The following is an 18068-nucleotide window of genomic DNA, read 5'->3' as shown; positions in this document are numbered from 1 at the left end:
CTTCCTCGTCTGTCATCTCGCTAACGTCACTCTCCCTTGTACCTTTTTTTAAGAGCAAGGAGAACATTCTTCACCCAATAGAGTTTTTGTAATACCCTCATTGGCCAGATCAGCTTCATGGATCCACTTCCTACCAGTTACTATAAGGGAGTAGAATTACCATGGTTTGGCTTATGTTAATCAAAATTCATGAGCTGGGGTTGGTAAGGGACCTGACCTCTCCTAAATCCCATCGTCACTTGGTACCTGAACAAAATGTCTTCCATTTGTAAGAAAAAAGCAAGGTAATGGTTTCTGGGAGACAACCATTATACCTATCTTAAAGTGTTCACTTGTTGCTTGTCTTTTTTAGAGCCGAAGAGATTCCTCTGAAAATCTTGGCCCACAATGGCTTGGTTGGAAGACTGATTGGAAAAGAAGGCAGAAATTTGAAGAAAATTGAACATGAAACAGGGACCAAGATAACAATCTCATCGTAAGCCACTTATTCAGATTAATCATGCCCAATAATGGAACACCTGAGCATTTCGATAGGTCTAGTTCATTCACCTGCTTTTCCCAAAAATGGGAATATAATCATAAGTGATACAATTATCTCCATCATCATTTTTTTAAAAAAATATGTAAATACTTACCAGGTAGATATTTTTCACTATGGATGTTATCTAAATCACGAGTAAGATTTAAAATAAGACGGCAGGGGTTCTACACCACAGCGTATTGTGAGAGAATTGAGCCTCCCCCCTCCGCCAAAACTTGTTTGTGATTTTTTTGTTTTTTTGGCATGTTATTTTTCCTGTTGAAAACAAAGTTTGTCTTTTCCTCTTACGGGTCAGTTTGCAGGATTTGAGCATATACAACCCGGAAAGAACCATCACTGTGAAGGGCACAGTTGAGGCCTGTGCCAGTGCTGAGATAGAGATTATGAAGAAGCTGCGTGAGGCCTTTGAAAATGATATGCTGGCTGTTAATGTAAGTCCCTAATGCTTTCTTCTCTGCTGGTTTTCACATGTGTTTTCAGGTAGTGCTCGAGGCTCTCAAGAATAATTGTCATTCAGCTAATCAGGAAGTGCCTTAGGATAGGTATGCAGAATTTTTCCTGACTTCCTAAGATAAAGGCATTAAAATCATCAGGAAACCAACTAGTAAATTATGATAAGTGCAGGGGACAACATCATGTGAAGACATTAAAATTATAACTTTGAAGACTGACATAAGGAAAAGCTTATGATATAATGTTTATTAAGAAAAGCAAGAATGACTCTGTGTGGTGGCATGCATCTGTAGTCCCAGCTACTCAAGAGGCTGAGGCAGGAGGAGCACTTGAGTCCTGGGGGTTGAGGCTGCAGTGAGTGGGCATTATGCCACTGCACTCCAGCCTGGGCAACAGAGTGAGACCCCATCTCTAAATAAATAAATAAGAAAAGCAAAATATAAATGTATGTAACTAAAGTTACAATTATGTAAAATAACATGGATCAGAATGACTGGAAGGCTACATACAAAAATGAAAATAGCTGGCATGTTAGAAAAGTGGGATTTTTTTCCATGTATGTAGCCTTCTGAACCTTATGTAATATTGTCCTGTTACTTTTTAAATTTTAAAAACGCATGTTTTAAAGTTAACTTCTGATTTTCCTCCCTTGCTTGCTGATGCGCACTTTTAGATTGTCTGATGAATGTTGTCGACCACTTGAGCCTTTACTGTATATTTGTAGCAGACTCAATTAGGTTTGTCCTTCCTGTGATTGCTACCTAATTTTTACTCTTAATGGGGAGACGCCGATCCGGCATTCAAAAAAAAAAAAAAACCTTTAAAATATTTGGCCATCAGCAAAAGTCCAGCTCAGCTCAGAGGAGTAAATTTGTTCACTTTTTAATTAGATTTTTCGGACATATACAGAAGTGAAAAGGATGCTCCAATAAGCCCTCATATACCCATAATCCACCTTTTGCAGTTATCAACTCACTGTCTGTTTTGTTTCCTCTAAACCCTCATCCACATCCACTGTTCATACCGGTTGGATGACCTTGAAGCAAATCTCAGACCTGATAATATTTCCTAGAGAAATAAATGTGGACAAAGCACTCTATAGGTTAAACCCAAGTCCCTCACTGCAGCACTTTCCGCTGTACCCTCTACTGCAGCCAGGAATCTGTCCCCACCTCACCTCAACCCCCACCTTAGCAGCCCACATCACATGATAATATGGGGCGTGATGAGAAGAGCTAGAGCAGGAGACTGCAGTGTGGTCTTCTCCCGATGTTTGGATATATTTGTGGAAGTATCATCTGACAATCTCATTTTCTTCCTGTGGGTTCTTGACATCTTATGATAAACATCTCTTTCTGTGAACACCTGGAAAAGCTACAGAAGGGTCTGAGTGATTCATACATCTTCACCTGAGCTTACCACTTAGGTTCATTCGTGTCTGTGCCAAAGTCACGCACTGGTAGGTGAATAACAAAATTACCACATCTTATAGACAAAATGAGGTAAAGACGAAGGATATGAGCCCTGCTATTCCAAACGTTCTTAAAAAAAAGGCAAGTTACAGAGTGAATGTAGCCAAAAATGAGAAAATAGAAAATGTTAGGAAATTGCTTCATGTTCAGGGAATGGGTGACCACGTTCCTCTGCCTCTGAAGACCTGTATGGTTAAAACCCACCCCCCAGCCTGTGTGACCATCCCCATGTAGAAATGTAAAATAAGCAAGCAAGATGATCACAAAGCCAACAACTAAATAGCAAAGGGACAAAGTTGTAAACCATCCCAAGGCTGGATAATGGAGTTTACATATGTGGGACTTTACATCATGTGAAGGATCTGATCTTTCCATGGATAGAGTTGGAAAACACTGTTAATCCAATTTGTTTTAAACAGTCATTCAACGAATATTTATCGAGTACTTACTATGTACCAGGCACTGAGAACACAACACTACGTAAGACAGTCTCTGTCTGCAAGGAAATTCTGGACTAAAAGGGGAAGAGGTAACTAAACAGGCTATTCACATACCACGTAATGAGTGCTGTCATAGGGAAACAGGAGTCCAGACAGGGCATTCGAGCTGAGCTTTGGGATGAAAGAAAGCTTCCTGCATGAAGGGTCATCTCTGCTCAAGTGAAACCTGCAAGTCAGTAGGACTTAGCCAGGTGGGAAGGGAGAAAAGCACTTCCTTACCTAGGAAATAAATACCATGTGCAGGGGCTCAGAGGTATTTAGGGAACAGGACTTCCCAGGTTGGAGACGAAGGGTTAGCAGGAGTGAGGCTGGCAAGGTGGCTGCCATCCCCAGGAAGAGCCTCATTTTCCATGATAAGATATGTAGACATGCCCAAGGGTGGCAGAGAAGCCTTGAAGGAACACCATGGTCAGGTTGAGATGTGGCACCCACCTCTGATACAGGGTAGGAAGAGCCTGGGCAGAGCTGATTGGGAGACGCTGGTGCCATTCAGACAAGAGAGGGAGGTTGACCCAGGCGTGCGGGCCTCTCTGGTCTCCTCCCTTCATCTTTTTTCTCCATTTCTATTCCCAGCAACAAGCCAATCTGATCCCAGGGTTGAACCTCAGCGCACTTGGCATCTTTTCAACAGGACTGTCCGTGCTATCTCCACCAGCAGGGCCCCGCGGAGCTCCCCCCGCTGCCCCCTACCACCCCTTCGCTGTAAGTAGCTCAGCTTGTGGAGGTTTGCTTATGCGCTGGGCACCTCCAGGCAGCAGCATGACTCTGCTATGTGGAATCAGAACGGAAGCTTTCATTTAAAGGCCATGCTCTAGTATAGATGAATCCAATGTAGGTTGAACTCAACATTTCTTCGGACTTCTTCCTAATGGGCAACTAACTTAATATTAAACCATCCTCTAAACACATGTTCTTAAATATAGTATGTCACAACTAGCAAAGAAAGAAACTCACAGCAAATTCATCAACTAGAAGCTAATTTATTATCAAAAAAGGACTTGTTAGCTCAAATAAGAACATTTCATGAGTGTTGGTCATTTGTTAAAATATATAGGGTACCTGGATGATTCTTAGAGAGAGAGATATATATATCTACATACATACACGTGCAGTTTCTACCTATGTTTATAAGTCAAATGTATTGTTTTATTAATAGGCAATTTTTAAAAGAAAATATTACATACATTGTTTATATCTAAACACTTAGCACAATGCCTGGTATTTAGTAAGTTCTCAATAAGTATTTGTTCACAACAGAAGAAATGTGAATTTTATGAGTGTTTTACTTACTGCTTTCATTCACAAGCATTATTCAAGATTAATGCATTATCAAATTGGGGCTCAGGATGCTTGATAGCTTTTTTTGATTCCTAATTTTTCTGTACACAGACTGCTTATTTTTAAAGCAAACTTTCTTTCCCCCAATGTTTATGCTGTTTAAATGGGAAGAATTGGGTGGGTGAACATTGCCTCAGCCATTCCGTTCTTTTGAGAAGTGCTTTCTGGGGTAGGCGTTCCATTGTGTGAATTCCCAGTAGTTTTTTGGGTTATCAGTAGAGAGACAGGATGAATCCCCTGTGCCATCCTGCCAACAAAATGCGGACACACACTGACACCCACATCCTCAGTCACATATATACACACATTCTGCATTCCTGCTTATATATGACTGTTCTGAGTCTTTTTTTTTTTTTTTTTTTGAGGTGGAGTCTTGCTCTGCCGCTAGGCTGGAATGCAATGGCGCAATCTTGGCTCACTGCAGCCTCTGCCCTTGGGTTCAGGTGATTCTTGTGCCTCAGCCTCCCAAGTAGCTGGGATTACAGGCACGTACCACCACACCCACCTAATTTTAGTAGAGAAGGGGTTTCACCATGTTGGCCAGGATGGTCTCGATCTCCTGACCTTGTGATTTGCCTGCCTCGGCCTCCCAAAGTGCTGGGATTACAGGCGTGAGCCACTGCACCCGGCACCCTGAGTCATTTCTAAATCTCTCCATACCATCTCTTTAGTTAAATCCATTTCCCCTTAAACTGAAGGAGGGGACTGACACTGAGCGTTGTGTGTTGAGCAGCATAAAGATGCAGTATGAGGGATTGTGGCAGCTGTCAGTCACATGGCTGTGCCAAGCAGTAAGAATAGCTTGAGAGTTTCACATCCCCATATTTTTGCTGTCAGATCTGAGAATGGCCCAGTGAGTTACAATTAAGTGGCATTGAGGCACGTATCATTTCTTGGGAGAGAGGCTGTACATACAGCCCCACAGAAGATAACCTCAAACGTTAGGCTACCCTCTCAGTATAGGTAATTTAAGTGGGGAGAGAAAAAGGGCATAATAAATTAGACCAATTCTAAAATTGGTAATCTAGGCCAGGCATGATGGCTCACACCTGTAATCCCAGCACTTTGGGAGGCTGAGGTAGGCAGATCACCTGAGGTCGGGAGTTCAAGACCAACCTAGCTGGCATGGTGAAACGTCTTTACTAAAACTACAAAAATTAGCCAGGTGTGGTGGTGCATGTCTGTAATCCCAGCTACTTGGGAGGCTGAGGCAAGGAGAATCACTTGAACCCGGGAGGTGGAGGTTGCGGTGAGCTGAGATCCTGCCACTGCACTCCAGCCTGGGCGACAGTGTGAGACTTCATCTCAAAAATAAATAAATAAATAAATAAATAAAATAAAATTGGTAATCTCAAATGTAGGAGTCAGCATGCTACAACCTGAGGACCAAATCTAGCTCACCATTTATTTTCATCAATAAAGGTTTTTAGGGGACACAGCCACGGTCGTTTATATACATATTATCTATTCCTGCTTTCCCCCTGTAGTGGCAGAGCTGAGTAGATGCATATAGAGCACATGAGCCACAAAGCCTAAAATATTTATGATTTGCTTCTTTACAGAAAAAGTTTGCTGACCCCTGAACTAAATTTAACAAGGAGGTAATTTTTCTTTTGATAGCAGAATATTTTCTAAACTTGAAAATAGGTTTTGCCAGTTGGAAAGCTTCCTTTGCATCTCAGATTTTTTTTTTTTTTTTTTTTTTTTTTTTTGAGACGGAGTCTTGCTCTGCCGCCCAGGCTGGAGTGCAGTGGCCGGCTCTCAGCTCACTGCAAGCTCCGCCTCCCGGGTTCACGCCATTCTCCTGTCTCAGCCTCCCGAGTAGCTGGGACTACAGGCGCCCGCCTCGTCGCCCGGCTAGTTTTTTGTATTTTTCTTAGTAGAGACGGGGTTTCACCGTATTAGCCAGGATGGTCTCGATCTCCTGACCTCGTGATCCGCCCGTCTCAGCCTCCCAAAGTGCTGGGATTACAGGCTTGAGCCACCGCGCCCGGCCACATCTCAGATTTTTACTAAAATAATAGAATAACCATTTTGCTAAAATATGTGGTTCCTGTTATTTATAAAATAGGTTTTAAATTAAAAATTGTTAAACTAAAAACAAAACAAAAACAACCAGGTAATTCGGATCTTGATCCCATGGGTCAGTATTAGAGTAGATTCTAATCCAGTTGCCCTGACTGTCTGAGACATGATGGCTTCTGCAGACAACTCCTTCATGCAGCTGCAGAAGTGCAGGTCCAACGTCAACAGTGAGAGATGGCCCTCACTGCCCACCTGTGCAGGACCTAGGCTATTCCTGGAGCAATACCTGGGAAGTCCACACCGCAGGCTTGTAGGCTTCCCTGGTGGGCCCAGGACTCCTGAGAACAGTAGCATAGGGTGGTGGAGACACTTTAAATACTGACAGTATTGTTTTCCTGTCACATAGGCATTCAGATTTCAAGGAACCAAGATATTTCTTGGTTGCTTTTATATATCACAAAGCTCTAATACTTTTGCTTTTAGCATTCAAAGGTCAGGGAGTCTGTGTCCCTCCTTATAACTGGCTCATCCACACCTAGGTTGGTCTCCGAACTCTGGAATTTTTAATACATATGTGTGTATATGAAAACTTTACCACTTTTTTTTTTTTTTTTTTTTTTTACTGTTTTTCTGGTTATAAAAGTAATATGTGGATAGTATTTAAGAAGCAGGGAGTATGTACTTTTGAATTTCCCCCCCAAAAAAAAACACATTTCTCTGATCCTAAAAAAAAAAATAAAGCAGCAAATAATACAGAAATGCAGAAAGTGCAAGTTTTTCTTAACCTAGATATAAGTAGTGTTTCTGTGTAGGTATGTGCGTGTGTGTGTGTGTGTGTGTGTGTGTGTGTGTGTGTATTTATACATGATTTATAGTTTTTCCCCCAAATTTTCACTCTGGAATGGAAATCCTTGTGTGTATACATCTTGATTCATTTATCCAATTATTTCCTCAGAATAATTTCCTGGAAATAGAATCAAAGAATGTGTACATTTTCTATGCTGATACATAGTATATAATTTTGATACAAAAAAGGTATATTACTTTTCATTCCCATCAAGAGTATGTGTAACAGAGCAGGACTTTTTCTTCCATACCAGCACTCCCAATTATTCGTCACAGTCTGATATTTTAAAATATGCAGTTTTTAAAATTTTTATTATATGACTGAAAAATTTTGTATTGGCCATTTTTGTTCTCTCTGATAAGTTGCTTTCTGTGTTTTTGGCCCCTCAGTCTATTGAGAAGTAATATAACTTAGGTTCTAGAGCAGACTGTGTGCATTTGAATTTCTACACTGTCACTTGCTGTTTTTAACTTTGAGCAAGTGACTTAAGCTCTTCAGATCTGGGAGAAATAATAGTACCTACATTAGGGGATGGTTATGAGGGTAATTAAGTAAGTTAAAACCTATATACAGTAACTGCTATGTAAATCATAGCTGCTATTATCATCTTTTTATTTCATCTTTTTCTTAATGATTTATCATAGCTAATTACATATTAAGGCTGCTAACCACTTGTCATGTTGTAAATATTTTTTTTTTTTGAGACGGAGTCTTGCTCTGTCGCCCGGGGTGGAGTGCAGTGGCCAGATCTCAGCTCACTGCACGCTCCGCCTCCCGGGTTTATGCCATTCTCCTGCCTCAGCCTCCCGAGTAGCTGGGACTACAGACGCCCGCCACCTCGCCCGGCTAGTTTTTTGTTTTTTTTTTAGTAGAGACGGGGTTTCACCGTGTTAGCCAGGATGGTCTCGATCTCCTGACCTTGTGATCCGCCCGTCTCGGCCTCCCAAAGTGCTGGGATTACAGGCTTGAGCCACCGCGCCCAGCCAATATTTTCAACAAATATTCTCTTTGCTTTATTTGTGATGTCTTATGTCATAAATAATTATATGTATATATTATATATATGTTAATTTATAGTGAACAGTAGTTCATAGTTCAACTTAAAATGCCAACTTTGTCATACACAGAATTCCCACTTAACTATATATGTAGTTCACTATATATATATATATATATATATCTCAAATGAGTGAACTTTTGTTTGACGTTAAATGTAAACATTTCCCTTTAGCCTTTCTTCTTTCATCCAAATTTCACGCAATACCCCTTCCCTAGAAGAGTAGTAGTTATGTTTACACATTAAAAAAAGTTTTCTTGGCATATATACAAACATATTATTAAAAAATACAAATGAAATTATGCTGTACACAGGGAATTACAACTTTTGTTTTTACATATTAGGGGCATCTTTCCATAGCTAGACCTAGTTTTATTTAATGGCTGCATAATATTCCATTAAATGAGTTTATCATCATTTTTGTAACCAGCACACTAGTTTTACACATTTGGGTTGATTCCAAGTTATTCGTATTACAGATAATGTCAAAATGAATATCTTTACAGGCGTATCTTGAAGATACTGTGCATTCATTTCCAGGCCTCCATAGTAAAGTGATTAACATGATAAAACAAGTTACACTTTTTTTTGTTTGTTTGTTTCCCAGTGCATATAAAAGTTGTGTTTACATTATACTGTAGTCTGTTAAGTGTGTAATGGCATTATATCTGAGAAGACAATATCCATGCCTTAATTTAAAAGTATTGCTTAAAAATGCAGACACAGAAACACAAAGTTGAGCATGTACTGTTGGAGAAATGATACCAATAGACTTGTGTGACATAGGGTTGCCACTAGCCTTCCAGTTTGTAGAAAACACAGTTATCTGCAAGGTGCAGTAAAGCCAAACACAATACAATGAGGTGTGCCTCTACATAAATCTTTGCACAAGTGTGTGAGTATATCTGAAAGTAAATTCTCTAAGACTGGAATTATTATTTCAAAGCGCATATGTATTTTAAATATTCACAGATTTCTCTCCACCAGAATTCATGCAGAAAACCTAAAAATTAAGGTAGTTAAATAATTGATATTTTTCTTTTGAGTTTCTGACCTTTGACGTCATGCTAAGGAAAAAAGCCTTCTCCCATCCAAGACTGCAAAAATAAAATATTCTCCCGTATTTTCTTTTTCTTTGTGTAAGAGACTGTGCTATGTTGCCCAGGCTGGAGTGCTGTAACTGTTCACATGCACAATTATAGCACGCTACAGCCTCGAATTCCTGGGCTCAAACAATCCTCCCGCCTTAGCCTCCTCAATAGCTGGGACTACAAGCACTTGCCACCACACCTGGCCCATGTTTTCTTACACTAGTTTTTAGTTGTTGGCTTTGGAGGATTGTGTATGTCTGCAATTCATAGGGAATTTATCTTGACTTATACTGAGATACAGATCTGACTTTATTTTTTAAGTTTTTAACTTGATTTTGTTCATTTATATTTTCCTATGAAAATATAAATTTTTTCCACTTAATTTTTCTTTTTATGTGTATTGATATAAAGTGATACAAAACAGACTGTTGTCTTTTAAATATCCAAACTTGTGGTTATTTCTCTTAATTTCTTGTTTTTTTTTTTTAAATATATATATATATTAGTTAGTTAGTTAGTTATTGAGATGGAGTCTTGCTGTGTCACCCAGCCGAGAGTGCAGTGGCACAATCTCGGCTCACTGTAACCTCTGCCTCCGAGTTTAAGCAATTCTCCTGCCTCAGCCTCCCAGCTGGGATTGCAGGCACCCACCACCATGCTAGGCTCATTTTTGTATTTTTAGTAGAGATGGAATTTCACCATGTTGCCCAGGCTGGCCTCGAACTCCTGACCTCAGGTGATCCACCTGCCTCGGCCTCCCAAAATACTGTGATTACAGGTGTGAGCCACCACGCCCGGCCTAAGCTTGCTTTCTTAATAAATACACAACCATATAGTCCAGTTATTTAGAATTAACTAAACTTTTACTGGTTTCATTGCTCACTGCAGTACAGCTTCTTGTGTTCCACACCCTATCAATTTTTTGAGTTATTTATTTGAATTTTTTGTTGTTAAATGTCTGGAGTATTTTCTCAAACAAGTTTTAACAGAAATAGCACGAGTATAATTCCTAAACCTTTTCTGTATCTGAAAATGCCCTTCTTTTTCCTTCACATGTGAATGAATTCTGGGTAGAAATTCTTGGGTCGTAGTTCCTCTATCTGTCTGTCTATGTATGTATGTATATATGTATGTATGTATGTATGTATGTATGTATCTATCTATCTAATCTGTATCTATCATCTATCTAGAGACAGAGTCTCTCTCTGTCACCCAGGCTAAAGTATGGTGGTGCAATCTTGGCTCACTGCAACCTCCACCTCCCAGGTTCAAGTGATTCTCATGCCTCAGCCTTCCAAGTAGTTGGGACTACAGGCATGTGCCCCCACACCTGGCTAATTCTTCTATTTTTGGCAGAGATGGGATTTTGCCATTTTAGCCAGGCTGATCTTGAATTCCTGACCTCAAGTGATCTGCCTGCCTTGGCCTCCCAAAGTGCAGGGATTACAGGCGTGAGCCACCACGCCCAGCCCATAGTTCCTTTAGAACTCTAAAAATGTTACTTCTAGCACTATTTCTTTTGTAGATCTCCTCCTCCTCCTCCTCCTCCTTTCTTTCCTTCCTTCCTTCCTTCCTTCCTTCCTTCCTTCCTTCCTTCCTTCCTTCCTCCTTCTTCTTTTCTTCTTCTTCCTTCTTCTTCTTCTTTTTTTTTTTTTTTTTAAAAGAAACAGGGTCCTGCTCTGTCTGTCATCTAGTAGGTTGGAATGCAGTGGTGTGATCCCAGCTCACTGCAGTCTCGAACTTCTGGGCTCAAGCGATGCTCCTGCGTCAGCTTCTTGAGTAGCTGGGACTACAGGTGCACAACACCACGCCTGTCCTTTTTTTTCCCCCTGGTGTCTATAAGTTTGTTTGCCTTTTGTAATAATTTGCCTTTACCCTTGGAATTCAGGAATCTGAATCTGAATGCTTTGATCTAAAGATCTGTGTTTTTCTTTGGCTCAGGAGAATGTTTTCCTTTCATAATTAATTTTAGTGTTGCTTCTCTGCCATCCACTTTATTTTCTTCTTCTGGAGTTCTCCCAGAAGAGGAGAGTTATAGCAAACCTCACTCTACTCTTTGTGTCTGTCCACTTCCCACTCTTCGTCTTGGTTTTGTGTGGTTTAACAGCCCCGTGCACTGATGGGCTTTTCCGCAGTGTCTTCCCTACTATTTACATGTCCTCTACTGAGTTTTTACTTAACCATGTTTTTCATATCCAGGGTCACTCTGGTTCTCTGATTGTTCATTTCTCATAGCAGTCTATATACAAATTATTGAAGCACTGTCCTCTTGACTCTCACTAGGAGATCAAAGCACAATTTTGTAAAAAGCTCTCCCTTCTCCCTCCGTTGACTCACTGGGGTCATTCGCTTGTCTTGTGCAGCTGGGCCCCTCTCCTTCATGCTGCTGATTCTTTATATATGTCTAATGGATTTTAATTGTCCATTTATATATTAAATGCACTCAACAGCATAATTACAATCCTAAGGGGAGTTTTTTCTTAGCATGCTCCCCAGACCCCACCTGAACCAGTGAGGTTAGAATGTCCCAGGGGAGCTCAGCAGTGAGTGCAGTGGTTTAGATCTTGGGTTGCAGAGGCAGACACAGAGATCTGTGTTAGCATCTTGGCTCTACCTCTTGCTGGCTCACCGTTTCCTAGCTCCCTCCAGCTTCTAAGGTTGTCCCATGAGAACACACAGAGCAGGACAGGCAGCTCCATGTAAGGAGACACTTTGACAAGCTGGCATAGAGCAGTGCACCATCTGCATCTTAGAAAGCTATGTCCACAACACTGAACCCTCTGGCCAAGTCGTCACCCCTTCCTAAGGCCCATGTCCCTGGTGCCCAGAGGGAGCACCTGCCAGCTTTGCAGTCTGGTATCACTCTGTTATCACACTAAAACTATTTAAATATTTGAACATAATTCATATATATACCTTAAAATGCTAGCAAACTGAATTCAGCAGTACATTAGAAAGACCATTCATCATGACCAAGTGGGATTTATCCCTGGGATACAAGGATGGTTTGACATATACAAATCAATCAATATAATACATCATATCAACAGCAAAATTAGTAGAAGAAAAGAAGTAATAAAGATCAGGGTGGCAATAAGTGAAATTGGAATGAAAAATACAATACAAAAGATCAATGAAACGTAATTCCTATGCCTGGTCCTTGCCCTCTGCACTCCCCTTTCCCACCCTCCACTCTTCCCACCCCCTGATTTCTTCATGCTTCAGAATATCACCTAAATTGTGTATCAGATGGTCACACGTTGCAGCTTGAACCCTGCGGTTCTCCCAGGAAAAGGAGGCTCTGCTGTTTACAACTCCCTTTTCTAATTTTCACAAGTGTGTTTGATATATACTCCTGTACCTACCCCCCAGAAGAGTCAAACTCAGAGAAAAGGTAGACACTAGTATTCCTGAAGTTGACAGTTTGAAACAAGCCTATGGATAATAATTACCCACCTCCCTCTGCCTCTCAGTTAGTGGGTGGGGGGCGAGGGGGTGAGGACGCACCTGGCAGGAGTGCCTTCACCACCACACTTCCTTTCCCCCTCCCCAAAATGCTTTTGAACACTCAAAAATAAAGTAGCTCCTCCCTCATAAAATAGGTGAGACTCTTGAACTGGGACAGTGAGTCTAACGGCCACGTCAGGGTCAGGGTTCCCTACCAACCTCCCTATCCCTCGGGGCCTTGAACCAGATGGCAGATGACTACAGCCTGCTTTCCTATTAAAATGGTTATTTGAGTCATTGCCAGGTTACTTTTTCTGACCATTATAAATAAGCAAGATTTGAAAGCCCCCTTCCATTTGAGGCTGTAGACATCACCTAATAGAAAGTATGGGAATGGGGCCGGATATGGTGACTCACTCCTGTAATCCCAGCACTTTGGGAGGCTGAGGCAGATGGATCATTTGAAGTCAGGAGTTCAAGATCAGCCTGACCAACATGGTGAAACCCTATCTCTACTAAAAATGCAAAACAATTAGCCACCTGCAGTGGCTCACACCTGTAATCCCAGCACTTTGGGAGGCCGTGGTGGGAGGATCGCCTGAGGTCAGGAGTTCGAGACCAGCCTGGCCAACATGGTGAAATCCTGTCTCTACTAAAAATACAAAAATTAGCTGGCCGTGGTGGTGGGTACCTGTAATCCCAGCTACTCAGGAGGCTGAGGCAGGAGAATCGCATGAACCCAGGAGGCAGAGTTTGCAGTGGGCCAAGATCATACCACTGCACTCCAGCCTGGGCAACAGAGCTAGTCAGTCTTTAAAAAAAAAAAAAAAAAAGTATGGGAAGGGAATGGGCATTAGAAAGTACGCTCTGATAAGACTTTTTTTTTTTTTTTTTTTTGAGATGGAGTCTCACTCTGTCACCCAGGCTGGAGTGCAGTGGCATGATCTCGGCTCACTGAAACCTCTTGTCTTCTGGGTTCAAGCGATTCTCCCGCCTCAGCCTTCTGAATAGCTGGAATTACAGGTGCCCACCACCATGCCTGGCTAATTTTTGTATTTTTACTAGAGATGGGGTTTCGCCATGTTGGCCTGGCTGGTCTTGAACTGCCAACCTCAAATAATCCACCCGCCTCAGCCTCCTGAAATGCTAGGATTACAAGCTTGAGCTATCAGGCCCGGCCTCAGATGCCTTTTGAATGAATGAATGAACAAACCCTCACAACAATACTATAAGAACTAGATATTATTTGAGTCTGTTTGTGGATAAGGCTCAGAAAGGTTAAATAATTTTATCCAACTTGCAGAGGTAGTGATTCAGAGACTCAGATCTTCTGACTCCAAAAATGAACTTCTATACACAGGGGCCAATGGCAGAGCCTTACCCACAAACAAGGTCCTAATTGCAGAGTTCAAGATTTTTTCCCTGTGACAATTTTCCAGCTGTGACTCATGAATAAAAGAGAATTTGTCCTTTTTATCCTTTGACAGCTAATTTTAAAGATCTCTTTCTTACCCTGAGTTCCTAGGAAGTCTAAATTTGATAGTATTTATGTGAGAAGTATTTGAACCCCAAATAGGAGCTACACTGTGGCTTGTCTATTCCCGGCCTCACATGAGTTTTGTAAGGAAATGGAAAGTCATAGTTCAAAGGAATTATTTCTGCGGTGAGACCTGAAGGAACGATTCCCTTTTCCCAGAGTAGAGTTTTGTGAGAGGAGTTGCATGAATTCTTCCCCAACTCTTCATGGCCCAGGACACGGACCTGCAGAGAAAGCTCTGGAGCTGATATTCCTTCCAGGGGGTCCTTAAGAAAGAAGCAGAGCCAAGAGAAACTGCTTCACCCACCTTCCTGCAAAACTTGAGGCTGCCAAGAGACTGCTGATCTCATAGCGCCCTCTTGTGGGCGTGAGGGACTGCTGCAGCCCCTTTCCAAGTCAAAGCAAGGCTCGCACCACAGCCATGTTAAATAGAGCTCTGTCGCCGGCTGCGTGGCTGGTAACCTACAGCTCCTCAAGTTGTTCACATCTCTGCCTTCTCGCTCCAAGCTCAAAAAGGGCAACGGTTTCATTTTGTCCCTATTGGGTCATAAGGCAACGTTCTAACCTTCAGGAGATTCGGGGGATGGAAGGCATGGCCATCACTGTGAGATTTGCTCAGGGATCCTCAAATGAAAGCTGGGCCACCAGACTCCAAGCCTTGGCCACGTCTGACCACGGTTGGAATCGTCTTCATGGGGGACTATCTTGCAGGGTGGGCCTGCGGGAATTGGTTCCATGGTGCCCAGAGCTGTTCACCTCCTTTCCTGGAGCAGTGATGTCAGTGTTGACCCAGCCTTATGTAAAGCGCAGCTAACGATTCTGCTGACTCAGGTCAGCGTTCTGCCTGTAAGAATATATCAGACCAGGCGCGGTGGCTCACTCCTGTAACCTCAGCACTTTGGGAGGCCGAGGCAGGTGGATCACTTGAGGTCAGGAGTTGAAGACCAGCCTGACCAACATGGTGAAACCCTGTCTCTACTAAAAATACAAAATTATCTGAGCTTGGTGGCACATGCCTGTAATCTCAGCTACTTGGGAGGATGAGGCAAGAGAATCGCTTGAACCTGGGAGGTGAAGGATGCAGTGAGCTGAGATCACACCACTGCACTCCAGCCTAGTCTACAAGAGTGAAATGCTATCTCAAAAAAAAAATCAAATCAGACATAGTTTCCTCTCATAGGACTCTTGTGAGGATTAAAAGAGTTTATGAATGGACACAAAATATCTATGTTAGTATCTAGCACACAGTACCTATTCAATAAAAAGCAGCTACTTGGTGGGGTGCAGTGGCTCACACTTATAATCCTGTCATTTTGGGAGGCTGAGGTGGGTAGATCACCTGAGGTCAGGAGTATGAGACCAGCCTGGCCAACATGGTGAAACCCCATCTCTACTAAAAATACAAAAAATTGGGGCCGGGCGCGGTGGCTCAAACCTGTAATCCCAGCACTTTGGGAGGCCCAGATGGGCGAATCACGAGGTCAGGAGATCGAGACCATCCTGGCTAACATGGTGAAACCCCACCTCTACTAAAAAAAAAAATACAAAAAACTAGCCGGGCGTGGTGGCGGGCACTTGTAGTCCCAGCTACTCAGGAGGCTGAGGCAGGAGAATGGCGTAAACCCGGGAGGCAGAGCTTGCAGTGTGCTGAGATCTGGCCACTGCACTCCAGCCTGGGCGACAGAGCGAGACTCCGTCTCAAAAAAAAAAAATACAAAAAATTAACCAGGCGTGGTGGCAGGCGCCTGTAATCCCAGCTACTCGGGAGGCTGAGGCAGGAGAATCACTTGAACCCGGGAGGTGGAAGATGCAGTGAGCCAAGATCATGCCACTTCACTCCAGCCTGGGCAAAAGAGTGAAATGCCATCTCAAAAATAAATAAATAAAATAAAAACAGCTAGTTTATACATTTGTTTTCTTAATAGCTCTACTTTTTTCTGTCCATATCTGTCCTTCTGTTCCCTGCTCCTCTCTCTCCACATTCATTTTCTTTCTCTCCTCTCTCAGTCTCTCTCTTTTTTCTTATGGAGACAGGGCGTTGCTGTCACCCAGGCACAGCACCAGTGCAATGGTGCAATCATAGCTCACTGCAGCGTCAAATTCCCAGGCTCAAGTGATCTTCCCACTTCCCACTTCAGCGTCCTGAGTAGCTGGGACCAGAGTGCGCCCTACCACACCCAGCTAATTTTTTATTTTTATTTTTTATAGAGATGGGTCTCTCTGTGTTACCCAGGCTAGTCTCAAATTCCTGGACACAAGTGATCCTCCCATTTTAGATTCCCAAAGCTCAGTCTCCTTTTACATTTCTCCCTTCTCAGGATTCTTTCCATTCCTTCTAGAATTCTCTGATGGAGCTGACTGATCTGTCTCCCCAGGAACACATTTGCTTGTTGTGAATAGCTCTTGGGTATTGTCCAGCACACTCTGTTCTTTTTCATCTACGACTCATCATTCCCCAGAAAATGGAAGGCCCTGGCCCCATCTCTCCACCCGAGGGCAGGTTCAAAGAGTGTGTGGGTGCAAGTGTCAGTGGGTGTATGTGTGTATGTGTGAGTGCGTTCACACCCCCGGTATGTTCCTAGGAAGCCTCAAACATGACTCAGCTTAGAAATGATGAACATTTAGCCCAGGAGCCACTGCAACCAGGGGACATCTTGCCAAGCATTCAGTGGTCTCAATGGGAAAGGTGGAGCAGAGATCTGAGACACAGAGGGACAGGTGTGTAGACACAACAGTGGAGCCAGCCGATGCCACAGAGAGCCTGTGTCGCACGTGGAGAATCTTACCTCCTTGAGGACACTGATGGTCCCTGAGGGCACCCGCCCACTGACTGTTTCTCTCATGCTGCAGACCCACTCCGGATACTTTTCCAGCCTGTACCCCCATCACCAGTTTGGCCCGTTCCCGCATCATCACTCTGTAAGTGCCCCTCAGTTCAGCCGCATCTGCCACTTTTCCTTCTCCTGGGGCTGGGCCCACATGGCCCTTGATGACCAGTGAATGTTCACAGTGCAGGTCCTGTCTCCTGTGGTTCTGGGTTGTCCTGGGAGTGACACACCTCAAAGCATGAGCACGCCAAACTCCCCAGCACCCGAGCGTCCTTGAGGTTTTTCAGAGGCCTGTGCCGTTCCTGTTGCGCAGTCCTGTGGATGCTCACACACCTCACAGGTCGCAGGAGCTGCTACAGATGGGCAAGCAGAAGGCCAGATGAGGAGGTGCTGTTGGCACCGAAAAGCAGAGTTTCCAAAGATCTTTGAACAAAGTCTAGCAAATGAGGTGAACGTCATTTGCACAGACTCCACTTGCAAGGAACCCTGGCAGCCTTGCCCAAGAGCCTCTGCCTTTTGTCACAGGGTCCCAGGAGGGATGGTTCACCCCATTTTCCTGGGCAGTCACCATGCAGCCAGGTCAGGGCAGGTTTAGTTGTGAAAATGCTGCTCTGGATACCAGATGGGTTGGGCAGCTTTCCATTCTCTTCGTCAGAATGCCTTGGGGCTGTCTGCAGGCCAGGTATGTTTACTAGCTGTTTTCATTTCTTGGGTGAAGACACAGGAGAGATACAGATCACATTTGTATAAGACAGAAAACCTGTGAACAGACAGCTTTTGGAATCCAACAAATTGAGATGCTCAAGAGGAGTATGCCCTTGACTGTCACGAGGGCTGTCTGTGCTCAGGTCCCTTCCTCAGGCTTCACACCTACAGAGCCGCAGGCCGCAGAAAGATCCTGTGCACCATTTTGGCCATTTCCTTGGGTGGCG

At 43.1% G+C, this 18068-nt stretch overlaps 1 protein-coding gene across 6 annotated transcripts in view; it reads left to right on the top strand.

The window, feature by feature from the left end:
* Positions 1-18068, top strand: part of IGF2BP2 (insulin like growth factor 2 mRNA binding protein 2) — a 200391-nt gene that overhangs the window by 161166 nt on the left and 21157 nt on the right. For 5 of the 6 annotated variants that reach the window (XM_033211950.1, XM_033211954.1, XM_033211952.1 and 2 more), the window contains 4 exons: positions 353-475; positions 837-972; positions 3540-3668; positions 17159-17227. In XM_033211950.1, coding sequence (XP_033067841.1) covers positions 353-475; positions 837-972; positions 3540-3668; positions 17159-17227 — 457 coding nt within the window. The remainder of the gene's footprint in view (positions 1-352; positions 476-836; positions 973-3539; positions 3669-17158; positions 17228-18068) is intronic. The other variant, XM_033211951.1, reaches the window with a different exon arrangement.

This window comes from Trachypithecus francoisi, unplaced genomic scaffold (assembly GCF_009764315.1).
Source record: "Trachypithecus francoisi isolate TF-2019V2 unplaced genomic scaffold, Tfra_2.0 Lachesis_group0, whole genome shotgun sequence".
Lineage (NCBI taxonomy): Eukaryota > Metazoa > Chordata > Mammalia > Primates > Cercopithecidae > Trachypithecus > Trachypithecus francoisi.
This window is presented reverse-complemented; position numbering and strand designations above follow the sequence as displayed.